General features: G+C 42.1%; 1 protein-coding gene across 2 annotated transcripts; it reads left to right on the top strand.

Annotated features, from left to right (window-relative positions):
* Positions 1 to 4,958: 4,958 nt before the first annotated feature.
* Positions 4,959 to 19,114, top strand: arxa (aristaless related homeobox a). Of its 2 annotated transcripts, XM_055230260.1 has the most exons (6): positions 4,959 to 5,010; positions 5,783 to 5,946; positions 12,517 to 13,081; positions 14,370 to 14,415; positions 16,057 to 16,388; positions 17,446 to 18,207. In XM_055230260.1, the coding sequence occupies exons 3-6, from the start codon at positions 12,522 to 12,524 to the stop codon at positions 17,708 to 17,710; spliced, it is 1,203 nt and encodes a 400-aa protein (XP_055086235.1). In that variant the 5' UTR covers positions 4,959 to 5,010; positions 5,783 to 5,946; positions 12,517 to 12,521; the 3' UTR covers positions 17,711 to 18,207. The 2 variants fall into 2 exon arrangements, with proteins under 2 accessions (XP_055086235.1, XP_033841462.1); XM_033985571.2 differs by lacking the exons at positions 4,959 to 5,010; positions 5,783 to 5,946 and adding an exon at positions 11,681 to 12,303 and having other exon boundaries at positions 17,446 to 19,114.
* Positions 19,115 to 20,206: the final 1,092 nt, after the last annotated feature.

Genomic DNA, 20,206 nt, shown 5'->3' with positions numbered 1-20,206 from the left:
TAGCTCAAAGATAAGAAGACTTGCACAATGGTTCACTGCAAATCATTCACGTTTGGCTATTAAATGTGTCAGTTTATCTAGTTTATAATGTAATTATTCTGATGGGCCACAATAAAAAGTGACAAGAGGGTCAGGTGTGTTTACGCTTTAATTACCTGTAACTGTAATAACTTTGTAACACTAACCAAATATTTTCAGCACTGATGGGCAAACATGTTTATACAGTCACCAAAGTGGCTCTTGCGAATCTCAACCAGCTTGAATTTTGTGGCATTTTGTGTCAGAATTTGGTATTTGGGCCACTGGATGCTAGAGTATCACTTGGCCACACGGAGGCAGCAGTAGTGTTGTTGTGATACTAAAATATCAAACTTGATTTTGATACTAATGAATAGACTCGATACTCAATACTGAATCTCTTTATTTAGACAATAGAATGTGATTTTCAACATGAAATGGTAGTACTTTCTTTTATATTCCCATGTGGCATTATATCTGTGTAATCCCTCAGTCGTCCAGGTATGTACATATGGTCCATGGGTGTGTACTGGTCTATGTGTTATACTTGTTCTGATACAACTCAAGATCATTCTAAAAATATTCAGGAAAGGTTCATTTCTGTCCTGTGAATGTGATTATTTTTTGGTATTGATACCTGCCCAAATGAGTATCTAGTTTCAATACTACTTTTAGTATCGATTGGTATCTAATTTTTGATACTTTTAAGTACCCAGGTCAGCAATAAAACAAAATAAACAATCAAAATGTTCTCTTATTCCCATAACTATAATTATGTCCATACTTTTAGTGTGTTATTTACAAATGTGAGATGATATTTAATCTTCATTCAAGATGCATCATAATCTTAGTTACTTCTTAATATAAAATGAATTCTGATTTAAATTAACAACATCGAGAATGCCTCATCTTGTCAGATCTTGGAAACTAAGCAGGAGTGAGTCTGGTTAGTACTGGGATGGGAGAACACTGGTTACTAGTGTAAGGCTGAAATATCTCCCCTGCCTGGATTATACCCGGGGTTAAAAGGGCCTCGGCTCAATCATACCTGGGGCAGTATACTCACTGTATTCACAGGGTGCTCTGGCCTGGGACAGAGTCATTTTGGCCTGTACCTAGAGCTGTGGCACAGTGATGTAGAGAGCAACAGACTAGTGGTCAATATAAGGAGACTTTCAAATGGCAATCAGACATTGAGTACTTTTAATAAGGCGAGTAACGTTCATTTTATGTTTGGATCACAATACAATGTCATACTGTCAACTCATTTGGGTCAGTTCAACAGGGCCAACAAAAACAGGCCTGAGGGCCGTATTTGGCCCCCAGGCCATAGTTTGGACACCCTGCTGTAGTGGGACAGGGGTTAGAACCTTCATCCACCAACACAGGCTGATCCCCGCTTGGAGCAGTGCATATCGTTCTTCTTTGGCAAGACACCTCTGTCTGCCCCAGGACAACTGTGGCTACAGAAACTTAGCACCACAGTTTGTAGACTGAGTGAATAATACAGTGTAAATCACTTTGGCTTGAAAGATGCTATATAAATCTATGTTGGTAGAATAATGCAGCATTCAAATACATTAAAACCATGATTGTAAATCTTAACAGAAACTTTTAAAAGTAGTGAATTTCCTGGAAACATTAAGGAGTTGAGCTTGAACACTATAACTTTAAATATAATTTGTCTTTTCATTAGGCTGTTACTAATACTGTAATGCTTAACTCACACTGAGTTACTTCTGAAAGAGAATGATTAATTGAATTCTAATAAACCCAGATGATGCTGCACTGCATGCTGGGATGAGCATCTGATTCCTGACTTGAACAACAGCAAGGCCTCCCAAAAGGCCTATATACATTACCACAAATGTATTCAGTTCATTTTCCCAAATAGACGGTCAAACGAGGGGTGCCTAATGTCCCCCATGCAGCATGTATCAAAAAGAATCAATTTGGCCTCCTCACTCTTGCCTCGCTTTCCTTCTTGTCTATTTCTTTTCTTTTTGGGGAGGCGCAGGGGAAGGGTAAATGATGGCAATTCTCATAGCGAGGCGCAAATAAACTCGCGGCGGCAGAAGTAACTGTTCTCCGCTGAGGCGTGCAGTCAGGCCGGGGTCCCCTGCTGGTAGACAGTCAGGGTGCTGTGCCAGAGACGAGAAAGCCCAATGGCAGGAAAATATCACGTCTTACTCTCCGGAAATTGATCTGCTCCTTGTATGGAGACGGAAAATGAGCGATTTTAATTTCGTGGCTGAGTCTGATGATAGAATTCTAGAGTATTTGAGTCCAATCGGGATGTGTGTTTTGGGATATGCGGGGCGCTGGGTTGTTGTTGTCACTGTCACTGTTGTATCTATGCATGAGTAAGTGGGCCATAAATGCTTTGTTATTAGATGCCTGCTGAACCCAATGACTTGATGGTAAATGATACACTCACCTTGCACAGTCTACATATGCATAAACAGTCTCTCTCTCTTGCCTCTGTGCGCTGATGACATCTTTAGGCCCACTTTGGTAGCATTTCAACACATGTCTTGTGCAAAATCAATGTATATCAATATCACTGGCATATGACACTTAAATGGGTCAGCTCATTCAAAAACAGATTACTCGGATCATTCAGGTATCGTGGCACGTAAATGGGTCTCTCGTGTAGTTTTGAGGCAACTTCCTGTGTCACTATCACATGCTAAAGCTGACTGGAGTAAGACTGAAAAAGTTAACAAATGGAAAGCAACAATAACTTTAAAACGTGATTATATGAAACACTGAACAACTAACAGGATTTTATTTCCGATCAACCACAACTAGAGCAGCCGCAAAGGCCTATAGAGATGCATTAATGTTAAAATAGCTCTACATAACTTTTTTGGTGGAGATGTTATTGTCTTGTCTGGAATTCCACTATTTGGTATTAAACGTATCTAGCACCATGGAAACAAGTTACAAGATCTGTGGCAAGGCGACCTCTGCTCATTCACAGTAAGAATCCATGGAATGTAAGACGAAACATTTTAACATTTCGTTCGAGTCGAGCAGAAAACATTGCGTTACATTGTGCACGATTAAGTTCTTTAGTTTTAGTATGTGAAGATGTAAGATATTTTATTATTTGCTTATGCTAAATAGTAAATATTCACATTTTTATATAGCACTTTTCAACTTTCATGGCACTCAAAGCGCTTTACATCAAGGAACCACTCAGACATTCACACACACGTTCACATACACTCTTATACGCAGACACTGGAGGTAAAGTGGGTTGTCCAAGGAGCTGGAATTGCACCACCAACCTGTGGGTCAGCGGATCTAGCCACTCAACCAAAGCTTAGTTGACTGAGTATAGTAGATAGTATAGTCATCAAAGTATTGTCATGTTTCTAAGGCGTGCACATTCACTCCATCCTGCATTTTTCACTCCAAAATCAGACTGATGTATATGTTCTGTATTGTGAGACTGAAGCAAATCAAAACAAAACACTAGATGTCAGTAATGGATGAGGTTTTGGCCGTCTCCTTTAGATGTAATGTTGACATATAGATTTAAAGGGCCCGTACACTATTTTCTAATCTGTTATAATGTTATTTGCTCATCAAAAACAGACCTGGAGTTGTGTTTTGTTTCACTCACACATGTTTAACACACAAACTCTGCATATTTAGGCTGAGATCTTCTCTAAAACGGAAAATACTCTGTTCCACCTTGTGACTTCACGTGGTAATACAGGTGCTCCTCTGTGTTTTAAGCTCCATACACCTTCAGCTACCACTTCATGACATCACAAGGTGGAACAAAGCATTTTGAGCTTTGGAGATGTAGACAGATTAATAATAAAGTGTTACTCAAACATGTGTGAATGAAAGAAAACACAACTCCATGTCTGTTTTTGAGGAGGAAACAACATTGTAACATGGCTTAAAAGTCACAAGAGTCAGTTTTGTGTAATATAGGACCTTTAAAATGGAAATAATAAAATATACAGGAGCACACCTCAAACACAAACAAATGTTTTCGAGTTTATCTCAATAGAATGGGCTGCATTAAATACATGCCAAAAAAAAAGACTTCTAGCATCGTCTATTGTGCTGAAAACAATTGTCTGAACTCTGCATTGTATTTCCAATTGATACAGCCTGCATCAGTGGAGAAGGTACTTTTGATTAAATTAATTAGGCGGTGGCAAGTAGCAGCAACTAATTAGCATGGGTTTACACACTTCTGTGCTCTTGTTTCTCTTAAGTAATGAGATTCTCCCATCTTCTCTTTATTCTTCTTTTCAGCAGCTGTCAGCGAGTCACTCCAGACACAAAGCAAGCAAACCATTACGTGCATGGGAATATAAAACTGGGCCTTTATAGCTTTTACAGTTGTCAAAACAGCATCATTTGTGCATGGGCATTTTTAGTTAGCTATTTTGGGTCATTGTACTATTGGGACACCTGGGTTACACCTGGCCCACCTCCCGTATCCTTGCCATATATCGCTATAGCTGTATTTAGATATGAAACAAGAATTTGCTTTGGATTTCTGTATTTTGTAAGTGGAGTTTCCTGACAAACCAACAGTCTCTTCTACAGTCTGATCGAATTCAGAAAGGTGAAAAATCCTCCGTCCTAACCTGAGACGATCCAACCACAGTGGCTCATTTCTATCATGTTTTTCTCAAATGCAGAAGACGTCTCCCCTCAAAAAATCTTTCAAGATTCAGAACAATATAGAACTTATTTTACCTGCGATAGAGTTTGGCGCTTTGATTGTTGATCCTCAAAAATCAGCATTGTTTCTCAGTCCTTTGTGATGTTTCCCCCCCCACACACTTTTTTTTTTTTTACATGTAAGCAGCCATATTTATTGGAAATGGACAAATGCGTGTCTCTGATTGGTTCAACCCCTTGTCAATCACACCCTCTGTAATGAGGAACACAGGACACTGCTCCAGATCTACTCGTCTTTGTAAAGTTTTGTCAAAGCGTGTGGTTCTGGCTGGACAGGTAACTATAACAGCTGTGTTTAGATATGTAACAAAAAATTGGTTTTAATTTCCGTATTTTGTAACTGGAGTCCTTTAAGACAGCACTGCGGCTTAATGCTAAACGGATACTGACATGAACCATCCACGCGCACATTTGACAGGTCCATTTAACGCTGATTAGATTTGCACAGACATCGCAGTGCACCCTCTCCTCTGGTCTCCCCTGGATCTGTATCTTTCACCGTAATGTTATGCAAATGATTTAATATGAAGATAAAAGACCATCCCAGATCTCTCCGCTCTCCTGGTTCACAGCCCCGCGTTTCCAGGACGATAGCTCTAACGAGGAGGGCACTATTTGGGAGTCATTTAGCGGTGGCCTTACTGACATGCACCCGCGCGCCACCCGCCACCGCTTTGGCCATTAAGGAGCCTCGCGCACACCCACACCGCTACACACACGCCGCTGCAGACGCCTTTTAACGGCAGCTCCCAGTTTCTTACACATCACAGTGTCACAGAATAGAAAATTACACTCTCCTCCCACAGAGAAAATTGCTTTGGAATTGCTTGGTTATAAAGATGTGCTTTAAGGAGAGGGGGAGCATGCAATAAAACAGGACACACACAAACACAATTACTTAAGCACTCCAAGGACAATTCTTACAAGTTAATCAGAGGATTTACCAATTATTGATGTCAAAGGGATTTGTTTGTGGCTTATTTTATGTACAGTGCTACAGTATATTTAACCAGACTTCTTATCTTCTTGCATTTGTTTTTCATTGTAGGTTGTGCACCAAGTGAAAATACCAGGATGTAAGTGGAGCCGTCCAGGAAACAATGCTCCCATCAATAAGGTGCAGGAGGTCGACGAAGGAAGCGTTTAGCATGAAAATGATGGGACTTGTTTGGCCTGGCCTTCTCTTGACCACCTCGTAACCCAACATCTATGGTGAGATTTGAATAGAAATCGTGAATATGTACAATCATTCAAGTCCCAAACCAAAATATACCAACATGTTCCAAGCCACGTTATAAATAATACATTTGATACAACATAATTTTAGTTTATTCAGTTTTTTTCCCCCCGGTGAAATGTGTTCCTCCCTTTCCTCACCTGGCCTTTGTTAAAGACTCACCTGTGCTATCTGGTCTTCTTCTTCTGTCAGACCAAAGCTGAGCAAAGCAGAGTTGACCAGTCTAATTACAAGTTGGGACATAAGAAAACATTTGAGGAGATGCATTCATACTTACCTGACCAAGCATTATTAACAGAGATGCTCTAACTGCAATATAACCCCCTTTTAATGGCAATCGTACTTACGTTTTATTTCAGTTTTAGTTTTTTTTCTCTTGCCTGGGTGGGGCTTATTTCTGGTTTATTCCTGGATTTAATCTTTTTAGCATGGCTCTGGAGTAAAACGATATTAACCACCTCGTCAAAGCCCGTCTCATTCGATTTCGAAAGCTAAGCAGCACTGGGCATGGTTAGTACTTAGATGGGAGACCGCAGGAAATACAAGGCGCCACAGTGGGGCAGCAGTAGCTTTAGAGCAATTTGCGGCTGTGTCCTTTGGCAAGACACTTCACGATGGCGCAGACCGACAGCCTCGTTTCTGTCAGACTACCCCAAGGCAGCTACACCTTCAATAGTAGCTCACCACCAGCAAGTATGGAACGACTAATGGAATGTAAACCATCTGGAAACGCGCTATGAGACAAGTTATTTTTGATGTTTTCACTTTTCTCAGGGTAAGAGGTGCATATAAAGCAAAACATTTAGATTGTTTAAGGTTAGAGCATTACAATCATTATAGTTTTATCTTTCACCTATGTTTAAACCAGTCTTTGCACTATATCCTCCATAAAACATGACATAGCCAGACACTGGGACATATGGACCTCAAATAAAGTATATGGCAAAATATATGGCCTACAGTCTGTTGAAGCAGGCCACCTCAGACACCTCATCTCAAATAGAATTAGCTCCCTGGGCAGAGGCAAAATGACAGGCACTGGCAGTCTAGCAGGAAGTGTAATGGGCTTGGGGTACTGCCTGTGTTTTCCTTAACGCTGAACCAAGGGGCAGCAGCGTGGATCAGTCCAAACACTTGCATGGGGCCAGTTATGCCAGTCACCCTCCTGTTGAAAAACGACCACAGAGTGAACGAGACTGCCTTTCTAAATCAGTACTTTATTTTGGTATGGAAAAGGATGAGGAGAGTGGGACTTGACTGGACTTGGTCTGGAGGTGGTGTGTTTATACTTTTCCTGACTGAACTAACTATATCAAAAGCCAAGTTTGTGTTGGTCTTCATCAGATCATGGGCAGTGCCAGCGCTAGTGGAGACGCCTGTGGACCAATTTATGAGGGAGAAAGCACTTCGATCTTGGCCTGCAAGTCTGAGGGTCCCCAGCGGGAGGCAGCGCAGCCCTGCAATCTATATTGGATTTAGTCCTTTGCCATCTCTAAGGCCCACACACCCCACAGAGAGGAACTTCTATCTGTCCCTAAGACAATATGTTATGACACACACATGAGTACACATAATAGAGTAAAGACAAGCAGCAGCACACAGATCTACTAAGTCCATCTTCAGGCACACTCCCCCACAGCACGGAAGTCATAAGTGCAGCTTCTGCCACTGTGGGAGCAGCCTGGGGTCAATATACTCAGAGCTCTGACAAACTCAGAAAATGGGCCAATCCAGAGACACAGTGAGTTATGTGAGGTTGACTATTGTTTCTGCTGGGAAAATACTGCGCGCATTTATAAAGGCCAAGGTGTAAACTCTTTTTATCACATTAAAGCAAGAAAAAAAATGAATTTACATAAAACTCAGACAAGGTCAGGGAGAAACAAGGTTCTTAATTTAGTCTAATCAACTGTCATTTGCATCGTGCCATTTGCGGAAGGTATCGCCACTAACTGAATAAATGGACTTCTTCAGACTCAAGGGGGGGCACTCTGGTTTTGATAAGACGGCAACATCCCTGATTTGCATATATTACTTTGATTATCTCATTACTAGGATGATTCTTGCAAAATTTTTGAGACTCGCGCAATCGAATTAAAATTACGGCACGCAATCAATAAAAGGGCACCGCAAAAACACAGCGCGTCCTCGGTTTGTGTGGTCACCCAGCGCCGAGCGCAATGGAGACGATGGTTATGGTGATGCTGCAGCAAAGGATGATGGTCATGATGATGATGATGATCACCTCTTCAGCTCACGAGCTCCAGGCCTCAGTGGCTTCTTAGGAGAGTCCTGGGCTTTTGATTCCTGTGATCAAAGTAGTAATCAGTAGAGACAATGGGGGCCGTGAAATTGCCGCTCTCGTGTGGGTGACCTATCCACCTGCTATGAATCTAAGAGTGGCCTGCGGGCGGCTCATAGTCCACAATCGATAATAGCGCTCACATTTTTCTTCGACTCAAGCTTTCTGTGGAATGATGAAATCATGCGTAAAGACGCACACGCCTTGGAAAATTTAGCAATGAGCAAAGTACAATGTGGCAATGTAACTTCTAGAAATTGGTGCATCGTGGGCAAAGGGGACAAAAACTCAATTTAAAACATGAAACCATTTTCACCAAATTGGTACATGATACAAAATATCACGGAATAAGCTTTATTCTCGTTTTGTTGCTTGGTTTAGTCCATCTTTGTTAATGCGTCCAGATGAAATGAGAGGATATTACAAATGCTCTACAGTGATGAAAACGGCACTGGCGCAGGCCTCGATGATGACCATGATGCGTAATGTCCAAGACAGTGAAGCTGCAGTTGCCCAAATGCTGAAAAATATATTAAATGCGTTTTTCTTCCCACTTTTTAAAAAGCCGCGGTTTAGACTATACCCGATACGGAAGTTTTCTGAAGCTCCTGTTGCTTTAAGGAAACACACGGACACCCCCTTCTCTCGTGTGGAAGATTGTATGTGCGCAATCTGGGAGCGAGGGCGCGCGTCCACGTTTTAAATTCATGATGTAAATAATTACAGGCCTCGGAATTGATTTCCTTACGACCTTCTCCAGCCCCCGAATCCCCAAAAGAAAGCTACTTCTGTTGCAGCATTAAGTCATTAATTATTTTCCTTACATAAGGACAAATTATCGAGTCAGTTGAACGAAATTAGAACCCTTTGTTTCTGATCAGACCGCATTACCGCTGGAAATTACGGATGATGGCAGCGTGCACGGCTGCCTTTGTTGTTTCGATCATCGCCTGTCGCTCTGAACTCGCGCTAACAAAGTCATTAAATTGACTCCCTCTCGCTCTCATTATGCGGGCTGTTAATAACCGCTAATTAACTTTGCTTACGCGCGCCTTAAAAGCCTCCCTCCCTTCCCCGGTGCACCCTCACTCCTTCCTCCTCCCTTCCTTCTTTTCCTGCTTGGCCTCTTGAGCGGAGCAATTATGTCAGAGGATGCACGAGGATGGAAGAGTTGTCTTTGGTCTAACAAGGCCACAAGCCCACAGTGATGGGGTATAGTGCGGTTTATAATGGGGATCATCAGGGCCAAAATACACGGTTTGTCCATTCTGGATCTTATTTAATTGATTTTCCATGAACGTATCTAAACTCTCCATGAAACAGGGTCATTTACTGCTGCAATGTAACAGTTTAACAACAATTAGACACATAGTATACTTCATAAAACATCTTTAAGCTCTTTGAACGAATTTGTCCAGAAGATGGCGCCATTTGAACGACATGCACAGCGACTCTGAGTCTGAACTATGTTTATGTGGCCTTTAATGAGCTGGACATGGCACGTGCTGAAATCACATGACATTAATACACCTGTAGTTGAATACTTGAGTGATATTATGGCAATTTAAATGCGCTAAACTCAAAATTATTTCTTAAAGTTGAAATATTGTAAATATTTGCAAAGTAAAAGAGTAAATATGCAAAGTGAGAGTTTATCCGGTCAAACTGTACACGTTCAAGCTACAGGTGCGTGCCTTGTTTTCTTCCATACACAGATGAAGTTATATTGTTATAACATGGAGTGAATGGATGTTGAACTGTGCCAAGACGCAGGGCCCTCTCTGTAGCTGTCATCTTTTCACCTGCGCGTCAAACAGACAGAAAATTGAAAATTGCACACAGTCTATTTCTCAACTCCATCCCCCTCCCTCTGGCTAATGTATGCGTGTAATTAGTGCATTTAAACAAAGCGCGGATGTCCTGCTGGCTGAAATGGCGGCTGACATCTCTTTTTCCACAGGGTTAATAACAGTGTGCGGATAAATGAATCAAATTGTGGCCCCCAAATTACAGAGCGACTCTAAATACCCGTCTGTATTACGCACGTCTGTTTGTGACCGCGTAGGAAAAGGCATAACATTTTATATTGTTATTACACTCATTACAATGATTTGTGCGCAAATAAACAAGCTTCTAAGTTTGTGACACCAGAAAAGTTGGGTTAAATCTGACACCGAAACTGCGCTGTTTATTAATACTTGGCGATAAATTATACAGGCCTAACAATTGTCAATAATAAGTCCAATCCTTTTTAATGAGGCCATGGTACCTCCATTTACGCACACGGCTACGCTCTTTGTGCCAAGATAAATTACTTTCATATTGCATTTCTCTTCACAGATGGACATAAACAATCACTTAAAACATAAAATAAAAACTATATATATATATTTATATTGTGATATTTTTGGGTAGCTGCTATTCCTCAGACAGATACATAACTGAGAGGAAGACGGAGAGAGAGAGCGCACGAGAGTAAATTGCAGCTCGCTGAAGTTTTTGGATTGAATTCTGAAAATGATCCATTTAACAGTGATGGGCTCTGAGGCGAGGATAGGGGTCATGCCATTCACAGCAGGTTAAATAGACTTTCATTTAAAATTACATTCTCGATCCATCTCTCCCCCCCCCACTCTCTCTCTCTGGAGCTCGGAGTCCCCTGCGTGGTATCCCGTCTCCCCGTGCGCCACCCTCACTTTTTAAGTCAATCCACAACTCCAGCAGAGCGAACCCAATTGAGCTGGAGAACAAGACAGGCCAGCAGAGTGAAAGACAAGAAACCCAACAATACTCCGCTTGGAACGGCTTTAATACACAAAATCCAAGACTAATAATGTTGAAAATATGATTAAAACAATGCTGCGTAAAACACCGGTATATAGAAGTGCTAATCCTGCTCCTGTATTGATATTTCTGGCGGTGATTTCACCCGTGCATCTTTGCAGGTGCAGCGTAAGGTCGAAGCCAAACTCTGTGACAGATTTGGCACAAGGATTTAGAGTATAGAAGATACACTGTCACTTTAAAGTCACAAATCCTTCTTTTAAAATATATATAGATTATTATTATTTTAACCCAGTGCAACTAGGCTATTGTATTTCTGTATTTGTTGTTTTTTTGTACGCTTAATACTGGCCTGTAGTTTCTGAACCTGGTTAATCAGTAGCCTATGATGACTAAATCAATATATATAAAAAAATAAAAATATATATTATATAGTTCTATCCTTTAAAAATGCATCATAAAACTGTGATACTATTTAAGGCTATATATCTAAAAACAATATTGTCTTTATTCAGTTTAGATGTTTAATAAAGATACAGCTGGAAGATTAATACATTTGAGCCTAGTTTATTGAATATTATTTTTATATTCTACAGCTGTTATAAAATATTTGAAGTGAATGAGTGTGAACATGTGTGTTTTGTGTGCGTAAAGTTCAGTCCTGAAAAACTCCATGTCAGGTTTTGCTGTCCTACCCCCAAATTAACTTTAAACGCCAAAATATATAAAGCAGCTCAACACTGTCTAGTGCCATACACATGTACGAGCCAATCAGGCGCGCAGGAGCAACTTCCACGTAAACGAAGCGAGCGCACGGAGAGAAGCGGCTGGCACATCGCTGTACTGCGCAGCCAAACCGCTGTCTGTCATTAGCTGCGAGGGTGTCAGGGGCGACAGAGCAGAGAGAGAGACAGAGAAGAGGGAGGAGTGAACAGCCCCGGTGCGCTCTGACACGGCCGTAAACTCAAAGACACGAGAAGTAACGCACCGGACACCGAGCGCGCGCGCGAGAGGGAGAGCGGGAGACGGTCAAGGAACAGGACAAACCAGGGAGTCGACATGAGCGGTCAGTTTGAAGACGACATCCACGACAGAAGCGAAAGGAAGAACAGCAAATCCCCCACGCTGCTCTCTTCCTACTGCATAGACAGTATCCTGGGCCGGCGCAGCCCCTGTAAGGTCAGGCTTATAGGGGCACAAAGTTTGGGTTTGCCCGGGAGAGGAGAGCTGGACAAAACCACTGACGGTAGGTTACACTTTTGACTTGCAAGTTACTTTTTCGGTTTTATGGCTTGCTATATATCTATTATTTTACCAAAAAATGTACAAGATTGTAACATTGTTTAGACAGCTAATGGCATAAATAAATTGGTAATCCTAAAAGCACTGCCTAAGAATGTGTTAAACGAAGCTGACGTCTCCTTTTCTCAGTTTTACGCACGTGTTTTGCATCTTCCAGGGCCAATGAAAGACCCCCTCTCTCTGAGCGCAGACATGCACCTGCCTCCCAAACTCCGGCGGCTCTACGGTCCTGGGGGGAAGTACCTGCACGAGCACACTGAGAAGCTGGAGAGGGAGAGGTTACTCCTAGAACAAGCCAGCGACAACCTCAAAATCACCCAGGCGCCACAGGTGAGCATCAGTCGCAGCAAGTCTTACCGGGAGAACGCATCTCTGACCCGGGGAGAGGGCGACCAGAGCCCCGGTGAGGGCTCAGAGGACGGTAGTCTGGGGCTGGTGGAGCTTGGCCCACTGAAGTTTGAGGAGGACACCGGTAAAGAGGAGGAAAGCTGCGGGGACGCTTCAGTCTTATCACCGAAAGACGAAGAGAGGGAAAGCTTGAACGCCGGAGACGGAGATGTGAGAGACGGCGAGGACAGCGTGTGCCTGTCCGCTGGCAGTGACTCGGAAGAAGGGATGCTGAAACGGAAGCAGAGAAGATACAGGACTACGTTCACGAGCTATCAACTGGAAGAGCTGGAGAGAGCTTTCCAAAAGACGCATTACCCGGACGTTTTTACGAGGTGAGAAAATTAAAGCTCTATTTTAAATGTATTTTTTGCATTTTATTGCTACAGTTTATTGGGTTAAGCTCTGCATTAGAAAAACAACCAAGACTCCGCTAAATTGTGGGCTGTTTATTCTAACACTGTGCCTCATTCTTAAAATATCAATTAATCTTTTTAGTATAAATTAATGATATGTGCCCAATAATTATAATTTATATATAAAATCATGTTAAAATTCGTTCTGGACATTAGAACCGCAAAAATAGGATTTAAATATTTACATTGTCACAAAATAGTACCCGGCTATTATTGAATTAATATATTATTTTGCAATGCATAAAACATAAAACACCCAAATATTATGCAGTGTTTTTGTTTTGTTTTTTTTTTTTAATTTCCACAAAGGCTAAAAATAATTGCCAAGTATTAATTTGAATAAATGGTCCAAGTTCACACGGGTGTAAAAGGACAGTGTAGCAGCTCATAAAACACACAAATACCAAACCCGTGCCTCGCATACGTGAACACAATGGGCCTAAGTGTGAACAGTGTGACCGTTTTGTTACCTGCCCCGGCTCCCGTAGACGCACAACACAACGCCATTATTCTCACGAGGAATAATTAAATGTAGCGGATTGTGTTTCCTGCTGGACATGATACTGAAAGGGGAAACACTTGGGCCAAACTATGAACCCGGGGGCAGGTGCTTTCCTGTTCTGGCTCACACTGATGCGCACATTACGCACGTTTACGCACAAGGGTAAAAGACGCACAGCAGAAAAACAAAACATTTATTCATTTTGTATTTTCTATAGCCTGCACCCTCGATCATAAAACGCAATTTATCAAAGAAGAATATACATTTTTATATTGAGATTATTCAAATCTTCCAATCGATTTACTTGTAAGGCGACTTGTAGGTCTAATTTTCACTACACAAGCCCATCTTGCGGCTGAACGGAGCGTCAATTGCTTTGTGGCAGGCTAGTTTAGATGTCATTATTTCACCCATTATGTTGTTACAGTGACAGGCCTGGGCTAAGGAAAATCTAACAATCACTAGGCCTATTTCTGCCCATCTGTGACAGGCAAAATAGAATATGGCCATGGCGTCTTTCTGCAGTTCATGCCAGGGTGAAAAAAATCAAGCTTATTTTGGTCGTCTATTGTTGACAGTGAACAACAGGTGGGGACAAAACAGCAATTCTGCCCTGCTTCCAAGCGCTGGCCTGTAACCTTGAATCTGTTCTGTCTGTCTCCTCTTGCTTATTCTCTCCTTTTTTGTCCATTTTGTGCTTTTCAGAGAAGAGCTTGCTATGCGCTTGGATCTTACCGAGGCCCGCGTTCAAGTAAGTTCAGTTGCACCTTTATCTCCAGCGGCTTGTAAAGCGAGTATCCTGTTGCCTAATGTTTTATATTGCTTTTAAAATGCACAGTGCACAGTAATAACCGGTAAGATGCGTCACTGATTGGCGATCACCGATTAAAGGGGCCAATTTGGGCAGTAATTTATTATGGCAAAAATGTGTTAAATGGGGAGGTCTTTCCTGTTATTGAATGTTATTACGCGCGTTTTAGTGGCAATTAAGGCGACGCTGGCAATTCATAAAAAGCTCACTTAGCGCAGGAGCAAACACAGTATATTCCTGAGATGATGTGCTGTTTGAATTCCCATCACAGGAGACGGAAAGGGGGGCGATGGTGAGGAACGAGGGAGAGAGCGAGGGGAGCGCTAATGCTATTTGATTTCCCATTATGTGATTGCAATAGACCTGCATTGATCCGATGCTTTGCACTTGGGAGCGAATGAGAGACCATTAAACGTGTTTGCTCCCCCCCCCCCCCCCCCCCGCCATCACCTCTGCCTCCCTTCACCCCCTCCCTTCCCTCTCTTTCTCTCTCTCTCTCTCTCCCTCGTCCTCATCTCCATCCTCCCCTCTCTCCTCCTTTTCCTTCGCCTTGCATTGAAAGCGTGGCTCGCATGTCGAAAGGCCGGGCTCATAACCAGAGAGACAGTTCAAACACGGTAAAACAACAGATGTCTCTTTAGGGGCCGTAGGTGAACAAATCACTTAACGGGCGCCATCAGGAGGTGATAAAAAGTCATAAATTCCCCAGGGGCTGTGTAATGCTAAACAGCCCTCCGGGAAAAATGCGCGCATGTGTGTATGTGTGTGTGGTGTGTGTGTGGTGTGTGTGTGTGGTGTGTGCACTGTCCCTGTCGCTCAAGCCTCGCTGTTCAATCACTGTGGCTCATGTTGACATTTTCCTCATTGTGAGCGCCCCGTGCAAACTGGCCAACAGTGGATGCGTGGGAAAGTTAAATAGTCTCGTCTTGTACTTACATCTCTTAAGAATTTAATTTAAAGCGCATTAATTGCTATTGGAGCCAGTTCAGTGGTAATTTCGGGGATCTTTTGTTAACACCGCTCTTAATTATCTCTCCCCACTCTGAAGCTTGACTGCGGGACAGGCTTTAATTAGTCAGAAAGTAGATTTAGTGAGGAACAGTGCGCGGCGTGGTTTACTGTGCGTGTAATTACCGTTGACTTTACGCCTATTGGACACCACCTGAACTAGACAACTATTTTGGCACAACACTCACTCGTCTGTGGTGGATTGGAAAGAAACTTCTCTGTCATATAAACTTTGTGCGGGCCCATGCAATCTTTGAGCATCACCTGTTGAGACATTAGGGGATATGGCACAGACAGGACCAAAGAAGCAGATTCAGAAAGTTGTATCAATGCGTAAATGATGAATATTAAACAGAAAACAATGATCACAGGCGAATCTTGGGTATTGATGAAAATTATTAGCATTTTTAAAATATTTTGTACATTTTAGTAAAGGCAATTTGTGTCAGAATAGCAAGTAGACCTATGGGTTTAGATACACACTGGCTCCAGATGACTTTCTTCACCTGTCGGCTGAACACATTTTGTTGTGTTTTCATGAATGACTAATTGTATCCTATATCTGTCTCTCAGGTGTGGTTTCAGAACCGCAGGGCCAAGTGGAGGAAGCGTGAGAAGGCAGGTGTACAGGCCCACCCCTCAGGTCTCCCCTTCCCTGGGCCTCTGGCAGCAGGACACCCCCTGAGCCACTACCTGGAGGGCGGACCCTTCCCTCCTCACCCCCACCCCGCCCTGGAGTCCGCTTGGACGGCCGCCGCTGCTGCGGCCGCTGCCTTTCCCGGACTGGCCCCTCCGCCTCACAACGGCGCCGCTCCACCCCTCGCCACACCGCTGGGCCTGGGCACGTTCTTAGGGACAGCCGCCATGTTTCGCCATCCTGCCTTCATCGGACCTACTTTTGGAAGGTAAATCTGCGAAATATGATCAGTTAGAATATATCTGTGTAATCCCTCAGTCGTCCAGGTATGATCCATTGGCAGAAGTGAGATTTTCTTTTACTACAATTATAATATAGCTTGATCTCCAGCTAGAATGTGATGTTCAGTCTCAGGACATCACCACATTCTTTAAGAAATACCTACTTTTGTCCAGCTGCTATGGAAGGATCACACAGACAGAATATCCACAAGCAAAATCTCCAAATTAAAACATTTATACACTAAAATAAGAATGTAAAGACAGTAATTTTGCATAATTTGCACGCCCCCCTCTGAACGAACACTACATATTAGGACTGCTATGATGATGTCTTCTGAAACCCAACAAGATATTAAATTGTATCCCTATTGTCAAGCTTTCACAAAAGGAAGAATTGCTCCTTAAGCAACTGCTAGAATAAATGGTACTACAATCGTCTCATGTCTGACAAATGTGTGATATTGTTAATGATTCACAGTGGAGTATAATCACTGTCAGATGCCCTAATAAATGAACCAAAGCTGTGATCTTAAAGGGGAAGCTGTGAGGAGCGATGTCACTGCAAAACTGCACGACACAATTAGGTCCTCATTTCATACTTATGTTGTTATTAACCTTGATTTGCTTTTCACGAATTAGAACAATAATGCAAAGATACAGGAACCACCCACTGTGTGTCTCAGGTTTTTGAAATGTGATAAAGTAGCTTGAAGTATAATTTGAAAACGAGATCAACACAAATATGCAGTTTGAAAGTCTCCAATTTTGGAAAACAAAATATGTTTGGTAATTACACATTTGTGAATTAAAATTATAACAAAGAATCCATGACTTTGTGATGTTTTGTACTTGTAACCAAATGATTAATACTTTAAAATAAAAACAAACATTTTCTGGCTCCCTATCTACCTTTCCTATCCGCTGGTAATAAAGTAAAAATCACAAAAAAGTCACAGAAAAATAAAATGTAATGTTGATATTTCAGTGCATATCAGTACTGAAATATAGAGAATTCTAACTTTTAGTCTTGTGCTTGTGTTCCAGGCTCTTTTCCAGTATGGGCCCCCTAACCAGTGCTTCCACCGCGGCTGCTCTCCTCCGCCAGCCCGCCCCCCCTGTCGACAGCCCTCCCCACACAGGCCCGGTGCTGCCAGACCCCTCCTCTTCATCCTCCTCCTCTTCCTCGGCTGCAGCTGACCGCCGGGCCTCCAGTATCGCTGCTCTCCGACTCAAGGCTAAGGAACACTCGGCACAGCTCACCCAGCTCAACATCCTGCCGCCCGGAGCCACAGGGAAGGAGGTGTGCTGAACACTCTACCCCAGCCTTAGCCTCCTGTCCCGGGCTTGTCCTATTTCCGCGACTCCCCTGTCCCCCCCAAAACCCCGCCCTCACATTCATACCTCTGGAGGCTGCTGTCCCGTGATGCTCCACTGTCCCAATTACCTCATGTCCCCCAACAAAATAGCACGACCAAATTTGAGAGAGCACTGGCTAAGTGATGTCTGATAAGAACACTCATCGATGAACTCACTTTTTAATAAGAAGGCTGCTTATTTAAGGAATTCATTTATCCAATTCAAAGTGAAACAAAAGTCCAGCTCAATACACACACAGGTTGAAACGTTTTCAGCATTTATGTATTTTAGATTCAAGGCTTGTCATGAAACAGTTTTATAATCTTAATTTATTCCTTTCGCCATTGCTCTACTCTATTTTAGTGCATAGGATAATGTTTCAGCCTTGATTTCTATTTTATTCATACAGGCGTAACCGGAAAAACTATACAGTCTTGAACATTCTCATAAATAAAAATATATATAACATGAATTATTACACATAAATTCAAAATATATTATGCAAATGAAATCTTTCAATCTGTATGTAATGGATTTATATAATTTGAAAATCAGGCTTTACTTATTATTTGTATTTATTTATTTTTACTTTTCCACATTTTTTACAATTATTTGAGCTGGCCATGTTCTTTTTAAATTCTGTAATAATTTCTTTCAATGCATACATTTTCCAAAACCCATTTAAAATAGTAATCTCAAAACACCAGGACTTACGCAATGGCCTCATCTGTATGCATTACTGTGGGCTGAGCCAGTCTGCTCCTAATAAAGGCATGTTGGAGGAGGTCCCCCATGAACCAAAGGAAAAAACTGTCCATACCTTCCGTAGCCTTCTCTGCAAGCCTCTCCACTCGCACATGTCCAAAGAGCCAAACTCAACACACACTGTACTCCTTCAAAACCCGAAGTCTTTCCTGTTGCATATTACAGCAGTGTTTGGGTTGAGACTGGCTGCAGGTGCAAGTCGAGATCTGTCTCTGATGACGTGACTGTGTGAGAAAATGTACATATTGTGAAAAGATAGAAGAAAAAAAGATGATTTTCAAAACAAGGTCGTGTATATTTAAACTAGACCGTGTTTTGATCACTTGCACTCAATGTAGTGTTCAATGAATGACGCCCTTGTCTAGAATTACACTTGTGTTTATGAATTATTATTAGGTTTCTAGATCATTATTTATGTCTATACTTACCCCGAGGGACTGACAGATTTTTCTTAAGTGATTGTAAAATTCCTGGTTTAATAATTTGAATAAATGGACACTGCTTCAATGAGTTAAATTTTATTATTTCAAATTGCTTTAGGCCTAAACCAGGAGAAAATGTGAAATAGGCTATAATAGAACTATTAATAAAAGGTGTTATAAAGAAATTGTGTTTTTGTCCTAAATCAATGAGCAAATATATGAATCCTCCTACTGTTGTGAGCCAAAATGTTAAGCTTTAAGAAACAGGTTGTTGAAAAATGCTTGTGCGCAGCTGTGAGGGATAAAGCCAACATGGTGGCACATTATTCCACCTCAATAAGAAAACATGTATTAGGTCCCAAATGACAAATGTAATCCAGTGGCCCTGCGTGCGTCAATCCTCTTCAGCGGAGTTGACAAAATACTGACCATATTCATGAACCTAATCCCCAACATGTGAAGCGCACGCACAATAGAGAGGGCTTTTCAATTAGATCGCCCACTTTATCTGGGGGACCCGCCACAAAACTTCCTTCAAGGCCCTTTAAAGGCGCTAAATTGGTCTTAACATCTGTAATGCCATGTCGATGGAAGCTCTCTGCCTTTGTCATTAATGAGGTAACAAACCACTTCATCAAAAACGCCTTTCACGCACGCACCTCGTCGAGTTAATTCCCCCAAATCTCTCCTTTTTCCATTGGACCACAGCGGAGAGACGCGCGGGACCACTGCAGCAATCAATGGTATTTCTTGTCCCGTTTGACCCATCTTTGAGCCCGGGCAAATCGCGTGAAATTACTCCGAGGATTAATTTAGTCTCCGTTCTTAAGTGAGTGCTTTTGTGCGCAACCCTGCCCCTCCATATTAGGCTTGGTATTACAGATCATTATTGTCTATACACCTGTTAATCACAAGATAGACCAAATGAGGGAAATTGGAGAATGAATTTGGATAGTTTGAATTCAGCTTTGGACCATGGCGCATAGGGAAAGATTGTTATGCACAGCCATAACCCCACGTTGTTTTTATTCTGTAGAGCAGTGAAGCGAAAGTACTTTACTTGTATAGGGTTTTGATGAGATTGCTCGAGGGAGTTTTTAATCTTATTGTGAATATAACTAATGAATAGCAAACCAATTTGTCCCTAATATCCAGGGAATGCTGGGAGGCGGGTGGCCCGCTGTGAGCCGGGCTTTAAACTTTCTCTGAGGCGCAAAAAGGCGAGAAAATTGAAATTCAGTGGCTGTGTGAACCCATAAAGT

This window comes from Periophthalmus magnuspinnatus, chromosome 20 (assembly GCF_009829125.3).
Source record: "Periophthalmus magnuspinnatus isolate fPerMag1 chromosome 20, fPerMag1.2.pri, whole genome shotgun sequence".
Classification (NCBI taxonomy): domain Eukaryota; kingdom Metazoa; phylum Chordata; class Actinopteri; order Gobiiformes; family Gobiidae; genus Periophthalmus; species Periophthalmus magnuspinnatus.
This window is presented reverse-complemented; position numbering and strand designations above follow the sequence as displayed.

Bases quoted from the DNA above. Each gene is read 5' to 3' on its own strand.
- arxa (XM_033985571.2), top strand. From the start codon at position 12,117: ATGAGCGGTCAGTTTGAAGACGACATCCACGACAGAAGCGAAAGGAAG. The intron at 14,416-16,056 runs GTAAGTTCAGTT...TCTGTCTCTCAG, and splicing joins TTACCGAGGCCCGCGTTCAA to GTGTGGTTTCAGAACCGCAG. The intron at 16,389-17,445 runs GTAAATCTGCGA...CTTGTGTTCCAG, and splicing joins ATCGGACCTACTTTTGGAAG to GCTCTTTTCCAGTATGGGCC.